General features: G+C 35.2%; 1 protein-coding gene across 1 annotated transcript; it reads left to right on the top strand.

The window, feature by feature from the left end:
- The first annotated feature begins 4,521 nt into the window (after positions 1–4,521).
- On the top strand, positions 4,522–17,463 carry LOC115919183 (golgin subfamily A member 6-like protein 7). The gene is made up of 10 exons (XM_030972308.1): positions 4,522–4,682; positions 5,852–5,944; positions 6,420–6,477; positions 7,281–7,373; positions 10,168–10,259; positions 11,248–12,040; positions 12,910–13,115; positions 14,070–14,842; positions 15,181–15,236; positions 15,664–17,463. The coding sequence occupies exons 1-10, from the start codon at positions 4,563–4,565 to the stop codon at positions 15,813–15,815; spliced, it is 2,436 nt and encodes an 811-aa protein (XP_030828168.1). The 5' UTR covers positions 4,522–4,562; the 3' UTR covers positions 15,816–17,463.
- Positions 17,464–17,497: the final 34 nt, after the last annotated feature.

Below are 17,497 nucleotides of genomic sequence, written 5' to 3'. Positions count from 1 at the left end.
TGATTTAAAGGGATCGTTTAACAATGTTAAATCTGAGATACACGGTCTTACATGTTACCAGTGTCTGTGATAATGGTGTAATACTGAAGCCCTAAAAAAATCGCGCTTCAAAATGATCAAGAAGTGCCTCAAAAAAGTAAAAATCTTTGAGTGACTGGTTTTACCATACTCGTTTTCCCCAGTAGACTGTAGTGTTATGAAAACCGTTCGGTGAACGGTTTTCAAAATTTGTAATTCCAATCATTAATATCTTGATAATCAGACAGGCGATCGGCTTGTAAAAGTCATGGAGTTCCTGACTGACCTAAAGGTTTATAATTATCATTGCAGCACGAGCTAAATCAAGGATTATTTCTAAAGGATCTAAGACAAAGTTACCAGATCCCCTGCTTAAGAAAACACACAAATGATGGCACTGAGCTATTACTGACTGATTATATGAAGGAGAAAGCAAACATCCTTAATGTCATGCTTTATAGCAGATTATCACCTACAACCTATCATGTTATGTAGTAGCCTAGGGATTTTTTCACATGACCTGACTCGATATGTTGATGACGTAAATACCTACTTTGAGTTGAACAAGTAAGGAATGCGTAACAGGAAATTGTGATGATATTTCTTTGATATTACCAGTTTTATTCCATTTCTCATGTCCCATGTCCCTGTGTTTGACATTGCTACAGTGTATAGGTATTCAGTTAAAGCATCATTGTTTGCATATATTCAAATCAGTGATAGCACTTAAAACATACTTGGGTATCTGAATGTAAGACTCTCACTGGTTATCTCATAACGCATTCCTACAAAATCATGTCCTTTAGTAATGCGGTGTCAATTGTCCAATAATTGAATTGTTTAGTCTTGAAAGATCACTGTCATGTACAGTTACTGTAAATTCTTTTGGCTATAATAAAATATTTACTTTTACAAGAAATATAATCTAGTGCAATTTTTGTGATTTCATACGTGTATTTGTTTTGAAATGATATGGTGTTTGTACGAATTAGAGATGGCAGACTTAGGTGAAACCTTTATTTCAGGGTTTTTTCCTGCTTCCCTTAATTGTTATATCTAAAAAAAATATTTAAAAAAAAATGAGTTTAATATATTTAAAGCAACATTAAAATGTTTTGTTTTGAGATTTTGAGATCTATAACAGCTTAACTCTTTTTTTTTTTTTTTTTTTTTTTTTTTTTTTTTTACTTATTAGGTTCTGTTTCCCAACCGACTTTGGTAATTTTTGTTTTGATTGGCACACAATGAATAGACCACTTCATGAATATAAGAACGTTCTTTTTCCCAAGTGATGAAATGAGATATTGCTTCACTCCAACATTTGGCAAGCTTTTCTGTTTTCTTCTGGATTCATAATATATCATGTTCTCTTGTAAACTTTGCACACTATTTGCGCATTGGCAGATAAAGGTCATTTGTACAAAATGTAATACTCATTGAGATGAATGCTGAATACCTAACTAGTTCATGAATGTTATGTAATTATTCATGTATGCATCAACGCGTAGTTAAACACCTTCAAAACTTTGGCACTGATTAGTCTAAAATGCACAGAGTGGGACTCTCCATGTTTAAAAGTGTCAGATATTTGGGGGGTCATTCTTATAGCCTTTATCTGCCATCTTCGAACTGGTTCAAGTCCTGGGGGGGGGGGGGGGGACTCATATATTACACATACAGGGTGTGCCGCTCTAATGGGTCAATTTAAAAAAAAAAATCCTAAACATGAGTCCTATTTTTAACAAAAATATCCCTAAACATGGGTCCATTTTTTTCAAAAATTTCAGGGCGTTTGCATTGCAAACACGCAAAAATTGTGAAAAATGGGATTTACTTCGAGAAAAATCCCCCAAAATAACCCTTAAAAATGAGTAAGGGTTTCGAGGCTTCAGCGGCACACCCCTGTTCAAACGAAATCTGAGTACCTCCCCCGGGGGTCAAGGATAATGAATTTCAGAAAAATCCTGATCGCGCAGACTACGCTACCATCACAAAAAGGGGAATACCCGAAATTGTCGTCATCGCTTGCCTTGACCTCGAGCGCGAGAGACCGGACTTCTCGGTTCTCCTGATTTTGCAGCATCGCTTTTGCAACAACTGGAGTTGAATGCGAGAATGAGCACGCTGTCTGGTAAGTTTATGAAATCATCTGCATATAATGAGGTAATTTTGTTTGTTTGCACAGTGAGATATGAGCGAACTTTTGACTCCAACCTGTACCTTATTTGCCCAGCTCAGCTCAGAGACGCGCGGGTTGGTTGTGTACCATACGTGGACTTATCTGTTGTCTCCATGCTATACACGTAGGCCAATGTGGTTTGCAGGTCGCTTGTCGTAATTGAGCTCGCTATTTGTGCACCGATTGTCATAGCAGTACTTACTTTCTTTGGAATACTCGATCTACATCTAGTTTAGAATCTATGCAAGAGTAAGTCAATTTTGCTTTGCCTTTGCAAAAGAGAGGATTCTTTACTTCAGCTTTGTGTACAATTCAATGTATTAAAGGTATTAGACTTCTATGTAGGGGTCTACCATTTGCAGGCCAAAAAAATGAAAAAGTTAAATTCTAACTGCATTTGAAAGATAATACTAATTTAGAACTCCCCTAAAAAAGGTGGGGCTTGAAAATGTCTTCAAGTGGGAAAATAACGACTAGAGTCTATTAGTTGTCAAATCGACTTTAGGGCTATAGAGCCCAAAAGTAATAGTATTGATTTTCAGACAATTGTAGAGTAAAGGAGCCCGTTTTCGGCCACTTCAGACAAAATCCTATTTTTAGGACCCTTTACTTCCTATTTATTATCATTTTTTGCTCAAATCATGAAGCAAATATTATTATTATTTAAACAAAACAAGAATCCCAGAAAAAAATCACGAATTGCCATGACAATATTCATTTCAATTTTCACTGTTTCGGAGTCAGTTTTTGGCATAGCGTACCAGTTTTCGGCCGCATGTACAAAGTCAATAGGAAGCGCGCGCACGCGCCGTGCGTTTCTGCGCTGATCTATAGCACTAGCGGGCGGAGCAGATATCCCACGCCGGAGCTCCCCGGAGCTCGCCAGGCCGAAAACTAGTACTGTGGTGATCGGATATTGGAATCTGAATTAGACAGAGATATCGTGTGTGCGTTGCGGTGTGCGGCTGCATTAATTTAATACATGCGATGAGATACTTTTGAGCTTGCGACTAGCACAAAATCGGGCTCTAAATCTGAAAAATACTTGAAATAAAGCTCATTTTATGGTACCCATATTTCTTACAGACACGCATAAGATACTCGATTTTTCAGATTCGGGTAGCGGGACCGCCGATTACATCGCTAAAATGTGATATTTTAGGATATATTTTTCATTGCAAATGTGGTTCTTCAGTGACACTGGCATGGTATGGTATGTGTGGGATATGTGTTATGCTATTAATAATAGCATAATTAACACATATCCCACACATACATAATAGTATTATGCGATGTATTTTAGAGTGATTTTACCTTGCATCCAACCAATCGGCCGAAAACTGGAGCTGGCCGATTACCGGCTCCTTTACTCTACCAAAAGATCATACGTTTTATGCTGGGCAAAGATTCAATCAGTTTAATCTTGGCCATCACAAGAAGTAGATTATTGATGTAGACAAATGCTCATGTACCCTTTACAACTCTTTTCATGTATGTTCTTAGCAAAGAAAAAAAAAAACAGTCGGTCACTTAATAGTGTCTGACAGTGAAGTCTAGCAAGTTAACAGGTTTCCTTGCATAATTTGAATATAAGGACACTGCTAACGTTTAAATTTCACAGATAGGACATACATGACATATTCATAATTCCTGCAAAGTTCTACAGCATTTGAGGTTGGCTGCAAAAGGGACATACATGTAGTACCTTTAAATAACAATGTAAAAAGAATATTGGCTTTTTTTGTTGTTCATTACTTTGACTTCTTAAAATCAAAGACCATCTGCAAAAGATTTCATTTGTGTGGTGATATGAAATACACATGTAACTATGACCGTAGGTCTTTATTTTCTCTGTTTGATTATTGTATTTTTCTTTATTTATTTTCTCTGTATTGATTACTGATAATGTATACAATTTCTAGAATTTATCATTTAATACCAGATCTACCAAGTGTCACACATTAGGCTTGACGTCATGCTTTTAGAGGGTCTGGAAACGCTCTCACGCACGATGCGCGCTAGATTTTGAAAAACGCCATACTTTATACGTGTGTTACACCCTCGCACGCCCGCTTGCGCGCCGAATCATGAAAATGTCAGGCATTGCTGATCTTTGAACTTGGCATCTCTGTAATACTCGGCTCTTTTCTTAAAATTATTTAGATAGAGAAAGAAAAAAATGTTAGCTCTCTATGCCTGTTATATTTGTTATTGTGATACCAAAGTACCAGTAAATGTATTCTTGTGATTTTTTTCTATTAACAAATAACAGGTTCTTCAGAAAAGTGAGGTATCTCAGGTAGCATAGTTCTGCTAATACAACAAGCTTCTTTTCAGTTAGGGTGACCAACAAGCAGGCTTGAAGATGAGGTTGATACAAATCGATTACTCCCAGGATAGCCTGTTTGGCAAGAAGGTGTGTAACGAGAATGCAGCATTCTTCAGGAAACACAAGGAATCTTACAAGAGGATGATAGTTGAACAGGTAAAAAAAAAAAAAAACTTTACAAAATATAGAATGACAATTTGTTAACTTGGTCATTTTGAAAAAAATTAGATGCAGACGCCAAGTTCTAGAAATTCTAGATTATTGATACTACTACTGCTACAACTACAACTGCTGCAACTACTACTACTACCATGGAGATTATCTCCATGCTACTACTACTACTGCTGCTACCACTACTACTGCTACTACATGTACTACAAATACTGCTACTACTACAGCCAAACCTGCTTTAGTGACCACCTGTCTACAACAAGCACATTTTTTGTTTCCCTTAAAAAAAAAAAATTCTTGCTCCCTTGACGAGACAACTCCACCCAACAACTGCCCCCTCCCCTCTCTCTTACTCCCACCCCTCCTCTCTCATGCTCTCTCCTCTCTTTCATCCCCCCGTTTCTTTTGTTTCATTTGCTCTTTTTCCCCTTTTTTCTTTCTTTTCCTTTCTTTTCCTTTCTTTTGTTTTCCCGTTTTCCCTCTTCTTTCTCTTTTTTCTCTTTTTCTTTTTTCTCTTTCCTTCTTCTCTTCTCTTTCCATCTCTCATTTTTTTTTTCTTTTCCTCTCCTTTTTCTTTCCTTGTTTCCTTTTCCTCTCTTTTTTTCCCTCCCCCTTTTCTCATTTTTCCCAATGGCAGCGCAATATTACTGACAATATCCTAATAGGTGGGTGGGGGGGGGGGTGTCGCACCCTCATCTCCCTCTAGCGACGCCTCTGCTACTACTACTACTACTGCTACTACTTCTACTGCTACTACAACTACTTCTACCACTGCTACTACTACTAATACTACTTATACTACTACTACTATGACATTATTACCATTATTGTTATTAAGTTATTCTTCTTATTATTATTATTATTATTGTTGCTGTTGTTGTTAATGTTGTTACTACTATTATTATTTTATTATTGCTATCATCATTATTGTTATTACAATTAATGATATATCTAAGCATATATATTACATCATTCATTCATGTGGGATTTGTTGTTTATGTTTATAACATTGCATGCATCTTCACCCTTCTAAAAATTATACTTGATTTAGGCCGGTTGGCCTACATTTATTATATTTGTATTTTTACACATTGTGTATTAATTGTTTGGGCTCTTCTACTTTTGAAATTTATCCCAATTGTTTGTTGTTGCAGGGGCGCCACTTTTGGATTTACTTCTCGGTTTCTTTCAAGGCATATTGCTTGAATAATGGTATCCTTGAAATTTCAGGCATTTCCAGTGATATGGTAAGCACAGACAATTGTTTAACCTTTTTTGAGAATGATTAAAGATTAAATTCAATTTCTTCATGTACAGTAGCATGAAAAGCCTGTGATTTTATCTGAATGCCATTTTTTAAAGATTTAAACACTTTTCATTACAGTTTATTCAACTAAAGAAAGTGGCCGTCATTGAAGAGTTCAATTTTGGCATACTTATGGTTTGCAACAGGTGAAAAGTAAATACCTGTTTTACCTATTGCTATGATTTCATGAAGTATTTGGTTAATGAAAACTTATGCTTTTAATTCACTGAATATAATTTTGTTCATGTCTGTATGAAGATAAGGATATATAGAGAGAGAGTTATCACTTGCTCATTTGATTTCAAATAAGATTTATATTGTCATGATTGTTATCTGTCTTTCAGGAATTACAATATATTGTACATGTACTTCAATTGATATTCTCTTCTTTCTCTCCTGTTATCTTGTAATTCTAGACATTTACCAACATGATTGAAGAAGTACTGGAAGTGACTGATCAGATGTTAACAAATGGTAAATACTTGCTACGTTTATTTTTTTGAAATAAAGATTTTTAGTATATCCACATTCATAAGAAAATGAAAAAGCATCATTATATCTGCACTGATTAATTAGCATGATCTAGCAGCACATCGTATTTCAATGTAGGGAGAGATCACGGTATTCTTGTCTCCTAAGAGAAATCAATCGTTTTGAATTGTGATAATTCATTTTAAAATGTGGACATGACGTTGAAAATTTCAATGTGCCAATGCTTCTACTGGTATACGAATGTGATGTTTTTAGGAGTTAGCCTTTAATTCATTGTTAATTTGGACATATTTTATTTTCTTTTATGTTCTGTAGCTCGTAGCATGACCTAGATTTCTCATTTATGAAAAAAATAAAAAAATAAAAATAAATCATGTCAGTAATCACAGTGTGTCCTTTGGAAAATTGTGAGATATGATTGTCAGATTATTGATGCCTAATTTCAAGGATTACCATAGATTTTGGGGTTGGGGATAGGAAACAGATTGGTAGCAGTTCTAGAGGGAATAGGTTGCTCCCACATGTAGAAAATGAACGCAAGAACCCCCAACCCCCTCACATAATTCTTCTAGAACTGCTCCTGAAGGAGATGAATTTTTGAAGGAACACCAGTGATTCTTTTAATTCATGATATTTATTACATAACTTCACCATCCCCCCAAAAGATAGGATTAATTACTAGGACCACATACTAGTGTCTGTGCTGTGTTATTATTTAGATTTGAATGACACACTAGTAAGATGATTTGTAGATTATTAAGTGGATTATTACATTCATTTTGCAGGGCATGTCAAGGATGGCTTGAAGTTGTGTGAGGATCTCATCACACTGTTCCAGTACAGATCCTTCATTGATGAGATCCAGTCTCAAACAATTAGTAAGTAAATCATTAATTAGTAAGTACATCAACATTTAATAAGTAAATCATCAATTCGTATTAAGTAAATCATCAATTAGTATAAAGTCAGTCAGAAAAATAAAGTAGGCTACACCTGTTATTTTTATTTATTTATTTTTTTTTGCAGGCATTAGGGCCAGGCATTCATGTCTAAAATGACAACAATAATACATTCCAAAATGAACGAAAGACAATTTTGGTGAGACCCAGAAGGACATTAAATTTGTGTATAACAGCAAGTTTGAAAATGCAAGAGGGGAGAGTGATTTAATTAGCTCCAGAAAGGCCCAAATGAGCATTGGTAAAAAGCATAACACCCCCAAAAATGTATGATAGTGAGGATATCTCATTGTTTAAAAATCAAATCCAGAAAGACATCCTAGGATTTCTTTCACAATGAGAATATGAGTTAACGGTGCCCTTCTTTCTTTAAGCAGAGAATACGTACAGTACAAAACACTGTTAAGTGTTAAGCTTACATTCAATAACTCAATTAAATGATAATTTGGAAATAAAGTTGCTTTTTGATTTATTTTGTGGTTGCAACAGTTTGTGTATAACAAAATAAAATGTTGACGTTGATCACTCTCTCTTTTTAAAAATCAGTTGTTGTTTTGAATATGCATTTGATGAAGCAAAATTTTCATGAACTGTAATTTGTATAGAAGTCTCGATTATCAAGCCATGCTGCTAGCAATACAACATATACTTGCATGTTACTGGTAATTAATGTACTAGCATGTAGAAACAAGTGTGCACTGTAGAATTATGCCATTATGATAGATACATGTATTTCACTATAGCTATAGAGCTCTAGCTTCACTTTCATTTTTACTTTCGGGTTGTAAGCTATTAGTGGTTATTTATTGTTGGAAATTTTGGAGACAGGACAGATGAAGTTTTGTATGATCAATCTTCAAATGTAAATGTATTTAACAGTGAAGATGGTTTCATTTACTCACAAACAAATAAAATGAACCCAAGTATTACTAAGCCTAGCCTTTATGGTACTAGTGTAAGTTTCACATCCAAGAGTGTTTTGTTTTACATCTCTCCCCTTCCTCTGTACAATTAAAAGATTTACATAATTGAATGATGTTTAGTGCATACATGCATGTCCGTGGAAGACCGTTTTATTTTCATCTCTGATGTACATGTCGGCTTAATTTCAATTGAATTTTAATCCCAATTCTCAGGATTCACTAACATGTAACCCTGTCTGTATACCGGTAATTGGGTGCATGCCCCAAGTATTAAGATACCTTCCATGAGAGACAAATTAACAATTATACATGTATGCTTGTAGCTGTTTCTGTTTAAGGAATATAAAACTGCACAGTCCTGTACAACATTGAAATTATGTGTGAAATATGCCACCCATGGCCTTGACGGGGTCAAATAATATAATATCTAAGTGGTTGATATCAGTGAATATTTGTACTTTGACCCCCATTTGATCAGTGTGAGTTCGCCATGACTGAGTAGATAATACTAGACAAACAACATTATGAATGGTAATTCAATTGTGCTTTTGTGTGTGTCTACCTTAGCCTATAAGATACACAATAAACTCAATCTCTGTATGGTGGTGTATACACATTTGTGTAAAATACACCACAGTACAGAGATTGAGTAAATATTGCCTTTGTGTGTATATCATGCCTTCTGCAACTATGGGAATAACAAAATGGATTAGCCATAAGGTTTGATTGTACAAGTTTATACTCATATAAAATGTTGATTTTAGTGTTTAAAGAAGTGGATGTGACATGCAATAGGGCTACATGTAGGTTAAGGGCATAGACGGTAAAGAAGCAACAAATGGACAAAAGTTTTGACTCTAATCTTAATTCAGTTTGAGGAAGAAATGAAAGATGATATGTAGTCTCCGAACCCAATCAAATGGAACATTAGGCATGATGATACCAAAGTTAGATGTCAGCAATTAAAATGTACAGATATCGATTAACTCTACATTTACACACTACTGGTATTATCATTTTCAATCAAGAGTCTTGCCTTGTGAAATTGAGCTTTTTAACACATACTTAGTGTCACCTTCACAGGAAGCAGAGCAACATGGTATCCAATGTATTTTTAAGTCGATGCTAATTCCCAACTTATTTTGCAGAAGTGTTTTATTACTTGGTTTTACTTTTGTTCAAATTAGCATATCATAGTATAGTAATAATGATTGACTGCTATGAGAGACATAGTTGTTTTTATACGCTCAAGGGGAGGTGATCGTGCTATCACCCGAGGCCTGCCGAGGGGTGAATATATATGCCTCGAATATTAAAGCAGTCTTTATATCTTTTATATACCAAATTGACACAAAAATCTACCAAGAATTCTTATCTTATCCTTTTGTTGAGTGAAGATTGGTTAAAATATCACAGAAAATCTGAGACACTGTCTGTTAATCTTTGCTGGAAATATGACTGAATGTTACAATCATTTGGGAATCGCAGACAAAAAACACTGTATGGTATCTGCGCTGGCACAAAGCAAGTTTTAACACGTAAACCAATGTGGATCTCATCAAAATGTTACTTTTTTCCTGGTACCCGGAATCTTTCAGGAATCTCACTCATTAACCGTTACTGGCATTGTTTGTTTCTTTACGGGAATGGCTAAAATCACGACTCCAATTTTGGCGAATCAGATGGCTAGATTTCTAAAGAGAGGTATATAATTTGTGATATATATGGAATACATGATAAAGATATATGTATGATGACGATGAAATGTTCTTTTTTTGTTGTTGTTGCAGTGACGAACCCTTTCTACATGAGGGATAGTGAAGACACATTCCGCAGACTGTTTGGGAAGCCTATGGAAGATAAGACCCTGCATCTTATCAAGGTATTGGCTTGTCCAGATTCTGTCCATTTTAACATACCGGTAACTGTTTTTTTTCTTCACGATCACCATTACCCCTCCCCCCCCCCCTCACGCTCCCTCACACGGTGCAAAGTCTCCACTAATTGTGTTATCCTCAAAAAAAAATACACCGTTAAAAGGTAAGAGGGTAACAATGAAAGGACTGTCTCTGTTTTAGCGTTGAGGGTGTCTTATTTTCTCAGCTGATTGAGCACTTGACACGGACATAGTCAAAGCAGTGGACTATGTACTGGCTTGAAGTTCAAATTGTCATTTCCACTTACATGCATCCCAAGACCGGGTTGTGTATCCGGACAGTTGATTTAAGACTGTAATTTGAAGAAGTTTACAATATTTCATAAATATTTTAAGAATTATGTTACGCAATATGATAAAGGACAAATATTTATGAAGTTTAGTGCTGTTTAATGCATATATTTAGTCAAAATCCAAAGGCAAAAGTGATGGCTTCATTTTCATTAAGCATCCAGACACACAACCCCCATCATAAATTATAAGTTGTAACCGTAAGTGCTTGCTAGGATGAATATTACTCATCACCTTCATAATGCTTAGGATATGGCAGAATACTCACGTTTAAGTTCATAAAACATCATTTTGTTTACTACTATACCAACATGATTTCTAGCTAATATTTCAACTGGAGTTAAACAATTCTACTGAGCTTTACATGTAGATTGTGACAAGTGCATTGTAAAAAGGGAAGCAGTTTTGGATTATTATCTAGCCATAGAAAAATATTCCTGTGCAGGGCAATATTTCATGACCTTGTGACTATGACACCTACTGTGTTTTATTTTTCAAATGCCACTTTGATTGAATCATCCATTTTTGTTTGTATGTGTTTCTGTGAAAAGGGTTGTCACAATTTTAGACAAACATTATGAAAATGCATTCAATTACATTTGGTTAGAAATAAATTTTGATCTATTTTCTATGATTTCTACAGGTGGTCAAGACCTTGCAGTTTCTGCTTCATTTGGGAGGATGTCTTTTTGAGATGCTGCGCCTATGGCTCCAGGCAGAAGAGTGCAAGCAAGACGTCACATTATACTGGAAGCCTCCCCCTGAGAAACCCTTTCACCTGTTTGGAGACAACTCACCGACCCTGGTTAAAGCATGCACTGTCATCAATAAATACGAGAAGTCCATACTTGACAAGACAATGTATGCACTCCAAGAGGATTCGAAAGAAGGGCGCAACCTGGTGAATGTCAAGATTGAGCACAATTCAGAGGACAGTGGGGACGATGATCCGGTGAAGCAGCGTTATAAATCAAAAAAGCTTAGTATTGTAATTGAAAATGAAGACACAAAGGAAGTAAAGAAGAAGGTGAAGCTGAAGTACCCAAGATGGAACACAACTTCTTACTCGCGTCATCCTAATGAATGTCCTGGGTGCCATGACCATCTTGAGTGTATCCGCAAGCAGGTCATAGGTCAGGGTTTCGTCCTTCCTCAAGTCTTTGAGGTCCACTACGAACCCAATTTCCATGTGAAAATAAGGCATTGCAGTCACTGCAATGAAAGGATGCATGAATGTGAGAGTCCTTTGCATCATAATACAGGTGAAACAGTTCAACGTCCCATGATTCCCGTTGCGAAGCGCAAGGACAAAGGAGTGACACGCACAGCTCAAAAGCAGATGGCAAAAAAGGAGCGAAGAATTCAAAGAAAGAAACATGTAGGAAAGGAGAGTTTAGACAAACTGGAAGCAGAGGGTCTTCAAAAATTTGTTGATGGTAAGTTGAAATAAGACCTAGGGGGTGTTTCACAAAGATCCTTAGTTGAACTTATCTCTAAGTTGGACTTAAAAATTATGGAAAGCCATTAGCATCTTTGTAAAATTTATTTTGAAAGGCATAAAATGTTGATTCAAATCATTCATATTTTCTATCATTCATGTTCTGGATGTGGAATTTATAAAAAGTCTAACATACATGTACTTGAATTTCTGCTTTTGAATATATTTCATTTTAAGGCTCCAATGGCTGTCCATAATTTTAAAGTCCTACTTAGGGTTAAGTTCTACTTAGGATCTTTGTGAAACACCCCCTAGGGGTGTTTCTTAAAGCTGTTTGTAAAGTTACGCATGACTTTACGAACAACTTGTATATGAAGTGCCAGATAGGATGCCCAAAGTCTTTCCTGATGTTTTAACAAAGTGTGACTATATTTCCAATAACCTCAATTAAATTATGGCAAAAAAAATATACTTTGCCATAAAAATGATTGTTATAATTAGAATGTTAATCTACATCTGCACAGTTCAACTTTAGTTGATGCAGTTAATAATGATTGAGCATCCCATTTGGCTTTTCATATTTAAGTCGTTCGTAAAGTCATGAGTAAATTTACGAACAGCTATATGAAACATCCCCCAGATTAATGTGGGATAGTATTTTAACAAGATAATTCCTCAGTTTAAAAAAATCCCCCCCCCCCCCCTCCTTGGCAGTCTCCAGAATTGAACTGGAAATGAATAAGTGACAATTGTACAAAGGCTATCTAATGTAGACAAGCAACATGTAACCTCTTGTTTTACTTGATCATGAATTCACAATAATTCTTTCAAGAATTTTTTTCCCCGTTATTTTCCTGATTTTTTTAGAATGCAGAAAAGTTCCTGGTTTTATTGAAGAGTTGGAGAGAACACAACCAAAGAAAATCGTGGGAGTTTCACTACCTAAGCGACGTGTGAAACCACCTATGCCCAATCCTAAAGCAGGTGCATGCCGAATACGAATACTAGACCCTGGTGGTAACGAAGCGGATGTAGAACAAAATAGGAAGATTGAGAAAGAAATGAAGAAAAAGGTAATTAATTTCACAAATCTGGCAGTAACCTACATTTTAATTTCACACCAAGCAGATAAATACTTCCAAATCAGTAAATAAAAGGTGCTATTTTCTAGATGACTAAATGGAGCACATCTTTGACAGTGATGAGTCAAGTTACTAGTAAGTCTTGTGGGAGACGGAGATTTTTCCATCAAATGACAAATTATGACAATGAAATCAAAGCAAAGTTTTACTGCATATCCGTTTCTGTAAAATGATGTGAATGGTAAACTTAATAAAAAGAGTGATTTAAGTATTTCCACTTCTAGAACCAAAATTGTGAATACTCCTGGTTAAAGGTAATACAAAGTTTTGGGAAATTTTGAAAATTGGGTGGATAGTGATTATTTACAATTTTGATATATTTGGATGCCCCTGTGGATGTATTAGAAGCACTAGAAAATTTAGCCCCTTAAACACTTCTGCTTTCGAGAAAAGTTGAATGTAAAAATTTACCGGTGCTCCCGGTAAATTTTGATAAATTTCAAATAGCGCCTACGGCCGTACAATGGTAGCTGCAACCATGAAAATCTTGGAATAGGTAGATGTGATACAGTGTATATAATTTTCAAACAGGAATAGCTGATTGGTCGATTTTAATCAAGAAAAATTGTTTTATAGCTTAATTAATATCTTGACCTTTATAGGGAGCTATACAACATACAGAGTTTATTATTTATAATTTCATAACTTTAGACTCGATTTCAACCGCGACAACGATCAATGAATATTGTAGGAACGCATATGCTTCCAATATGTTAATCTGAACCAAATCCATGACCCCATACCAAAACTTTGTATTACCTTTAAAGTACTGTAATCTGGAAGGGCCTTTTAAAAAAGAAGTATAAGAATCAGATAATATAAATTTTTAAGCATTAAACAAAAACCATATTAATAATAATTTCATTTGTATCTCTAATTCCCCAGATTGAAATGAGTGGTGCGGGAGAATACAAAGAATGTTATTTTGAACCAGAAAAAGAGAGCGAAGATGGAGACATAGAGAGCAAAGATGAAGAAAACAAACAGTGGGGTGAAGAACTCCGAAGAGCTGGGGACAAAGAGAAAGAAAACAAAGGAGAGGACAGTGAAAATGCAACAACAAATGTAGGAAACGATGAGACTCCAAAAGAAGAGGAACAGCCACCAGTTAAGGAGGTGGTGCAGAAGGAACAAGTTCCTGGTAAAGAGAAGGAGCAGAATGAACAGCAACCAGATAAAAAGATGAAGCAAAAGGAACAAGTTTCTGGTCCAGAGATGAAGCAAAAGGAACACATTTCTGGTACAGAGATGAAGCAGAAAGAACACATTCCAGACACAGAGATGGAGCCGAAAAAACAAGTTCCTGGTACAGAGGTGAAACAGGACAATCAAGTACCTGATACAAAGATGACACAAAAGGAACACGTTCCTGGTACAGAGATGAAACAGAAGGTACAAGTTCCTGGTCCAAAGCAGAAGGAACAAGTTCCTGCAATCACCAATCAACCTGCTGAAGCTGGATGTTGCACTGCTCAGGATGAAAGAAAATCAGTTGACAGGCTGAAAGATCACCCTGCAGAAGCGTCCAAGGAAACTACTAAAAGTGTTGACATAGGGATGTCTGATGAATTCACTGAGATGAAGATTAATAATCTGAGACAGTGTGCCTTATGCGGCAAGCATGAGGACAAGCCAAAGACTTACAAGAAATGCCAGCAGTAAGATTTTGTAAATTCTTTATTGTAATGTATTAAATCAATATATTTGATAAGATTTCATATATTGTTTTTTAATTTAGATCAAGATAAATTCATTTTAATCAATTTAAATATATTTCATTTTACTTACATGTAGTCTTAATGACATATACAATATAGTACAGTGTAATTTGATTAATTCTGAGAACAATTTCAGGTATATGTGCCTCCGGCCTCATCACTGTCGTTTTCTTTCGCTTTCTCTTTATTTCTCGCTCCTGTTTGTTTGTCTGTTCACCAATCACCTGTATCTTTCAGTTTCATTGATGACCAAGTTGTCCGTTGTCTGTTCCTTTCAGGTGTCGTCAACAGAAGATCAAGCCGGGAAAGTACTACTGCAGTAGAGATTGTCAAGGTACTTTTGTCTTATACATTCGTGTTTAATCTGTTTTTTTCCCCTTCTGTGATGGTGCTTCCTTAACAGCTCAGATTGATTGTGCATGAACCCTCTTTGAATTGGAAATGCACTCAATTATCCACTATAAAAAATGCTCATATATGAAGGGAAAAACATTATATTGCCAGAAAACAGGCCTTGAGAGGAAGATCATCTCTACTTCTGTATACAGAGATGCCAATTGTGTATGAACTCCTTGGTCTCCTCATCCTTTCATAAGAAAATCTAGATCTCCTATTAGCCAAATATTTGTCACTTTCTGAATGACTTGACTGTGATTTATTGTAATAATTACTCTAGACATCCAACGATAGAACCTGTCAGGAAGTGATCATTCAGGCCTCAAGTCCGTCATCTTTGTTCTCTTTCTCTCGTTTTATTTCAGTGCAAGACTGGAAACGACGTCACTGCCAGGAGCATCTAGAGAGAGATAGGGAGGCCGAGAGGATGCAGTGTAAGGGTGATAACAACGGTGAGCTAGCTATGGATCAGAGGCGTGATGTAAACAAAGCCGCTTTGTTGAATGATGTAGAATAGGCCTCAATTCAAAGATAATCAATTGAAACGAAGGGCTTAAAGTTGATGTGGAAGAATCTTACTTTTGTAAACCACAAATATAAAAATATGTTTCATATAAGGGCCTTTAATATTTTCTTGGGCTTTACTCAGAAAAAAATGGTACATTCTTTGCACTTTCATTGTATTTTGACCATGCATAATCCTTATGTAAACTGTATTATCAAAATTATACTGCAATCTTGAAGAAATTTGCCAACTATATTCTTATTTTTATATAAGGGCTGCATGACCTGTAGGCTCAAACCACCAATAAGCAACTCAAATTCACTGTTATGTTATGTGTTATTTAAAAAAAAAACCTAGACATTCCAGGGTTTTCAAAATCATGTAACACCTGTAGTTCTAGTGGACCTTGTACCAAGAGCAATGAAGCTTTCAAGTCAAGTGTATTGATTGATCGATTGATTGATTTTATTAGTACTTTTTATTAGTACTTACCATGCTGGGGCAGTATTGAAACAATTGTTGTTAAACTTGTAGTCATATTGATGTGCATATGAAGCAAATATCTTTACTTTTTTGGCTAAAATTTGAATTGACGTATTTGTACATGTATATATCTTTTTTTGTAGTGCATATATAATGGGATATACAAAGGTTATACATTTGTAAATATTAATTACATCATGAAGCATGTGAATCAAAAATTTAATTGATTTTTTTCCCTTCACAGGTATGTAGATGGCATTTTTAATGTTTGAATGTATGTTCTCTGATGTGCCTTGATATTTTATGACATTTTATTGACAATTCTGAAATACCTTCTCATCTAGATGTTATGATCTCATGAATATCATGAATGTATATATTGTTTTTATTTCTTGGTGAGTAAATAAAGTTTACCTTTCATTTTTAAATTCCACCACCCAGATATTAAGTTTGTCTAACACAAGGATAACTAACTTGTGTAGTTGAAGCTAAATAAAAGCAAAATGGAATCATTAGTGCAATGTAAATAATGAAATAATCTGATTCTCTATTTTAGTCTAATATTATATTTGCAATCAGTGAAGCATGATAAATTATGTGCATTTATATTACGTGTTCTTACTTATGTCAAGATTGCAGTACTAAGTTTTTTTTTACCTTGAAGCAAGGAAATTTGTCAAGAAATATCTCTAGCAATGCATCATTACATTTCTCAGTACAATTATTCCATTCATGTAAATGAGCTTTCGCTTGAAATTTATTGCAAATTATTTGATGTGGAAATCCATCTAGAATGATGAAAAAAAAGGAATGTACCAGTACTCTTATTGCAGAGTAGTTAAGTACAGTATTCCTTCAAGGATTGTATTTTTGTATTTTATATAGAGTCTACCATGTATTAGAAAATGCTAATGAACACAACTGTTTAAGAGATAATTCAGTGCATCATTGTAGTATGCTGGCATGTATATATCAATGCAAAACTTATATACTCGGTAAGATTTCATTATTATCATACATTTAAATTATCTCAAATCCTGGTGATAGAATTAGATTGCAAGAGAAACAGGTTTGATCAGTCTTTTTTCTGACTTCTTTTATCATATCTAGTAAATGTATTATATGCTTGGAGTCATCTGGGGGAGTAAGTAAATAAATACTGGTGACGGTAAATGCATAAATATAGTTAATACTTGAAATTTTGTTGTGTT

The sequence above is a fragment of the Strongylocentrotus purpuratus genome, unplaced genomic scaffold (assembly GCF_000002235.5).
Source record: "Strongylocentrotus purpuratus isolate Spur 01 unplaced genomic scaffold, Spur_5.0 spur5_scaffold_6, whole genome shotgun sequence".
In the NCBI taxonomy this organism is placed as follows: Eukaryota; Metazoa; Echinodermata; class Echinoidea; order Camarodonta; family Strongylocentrotidae; genus Strongylocentrotus; species Strongylocentrotus purpuratus.
This window is presented reverse-complemented; position numbering and strand designations above follow the sequence as displayed.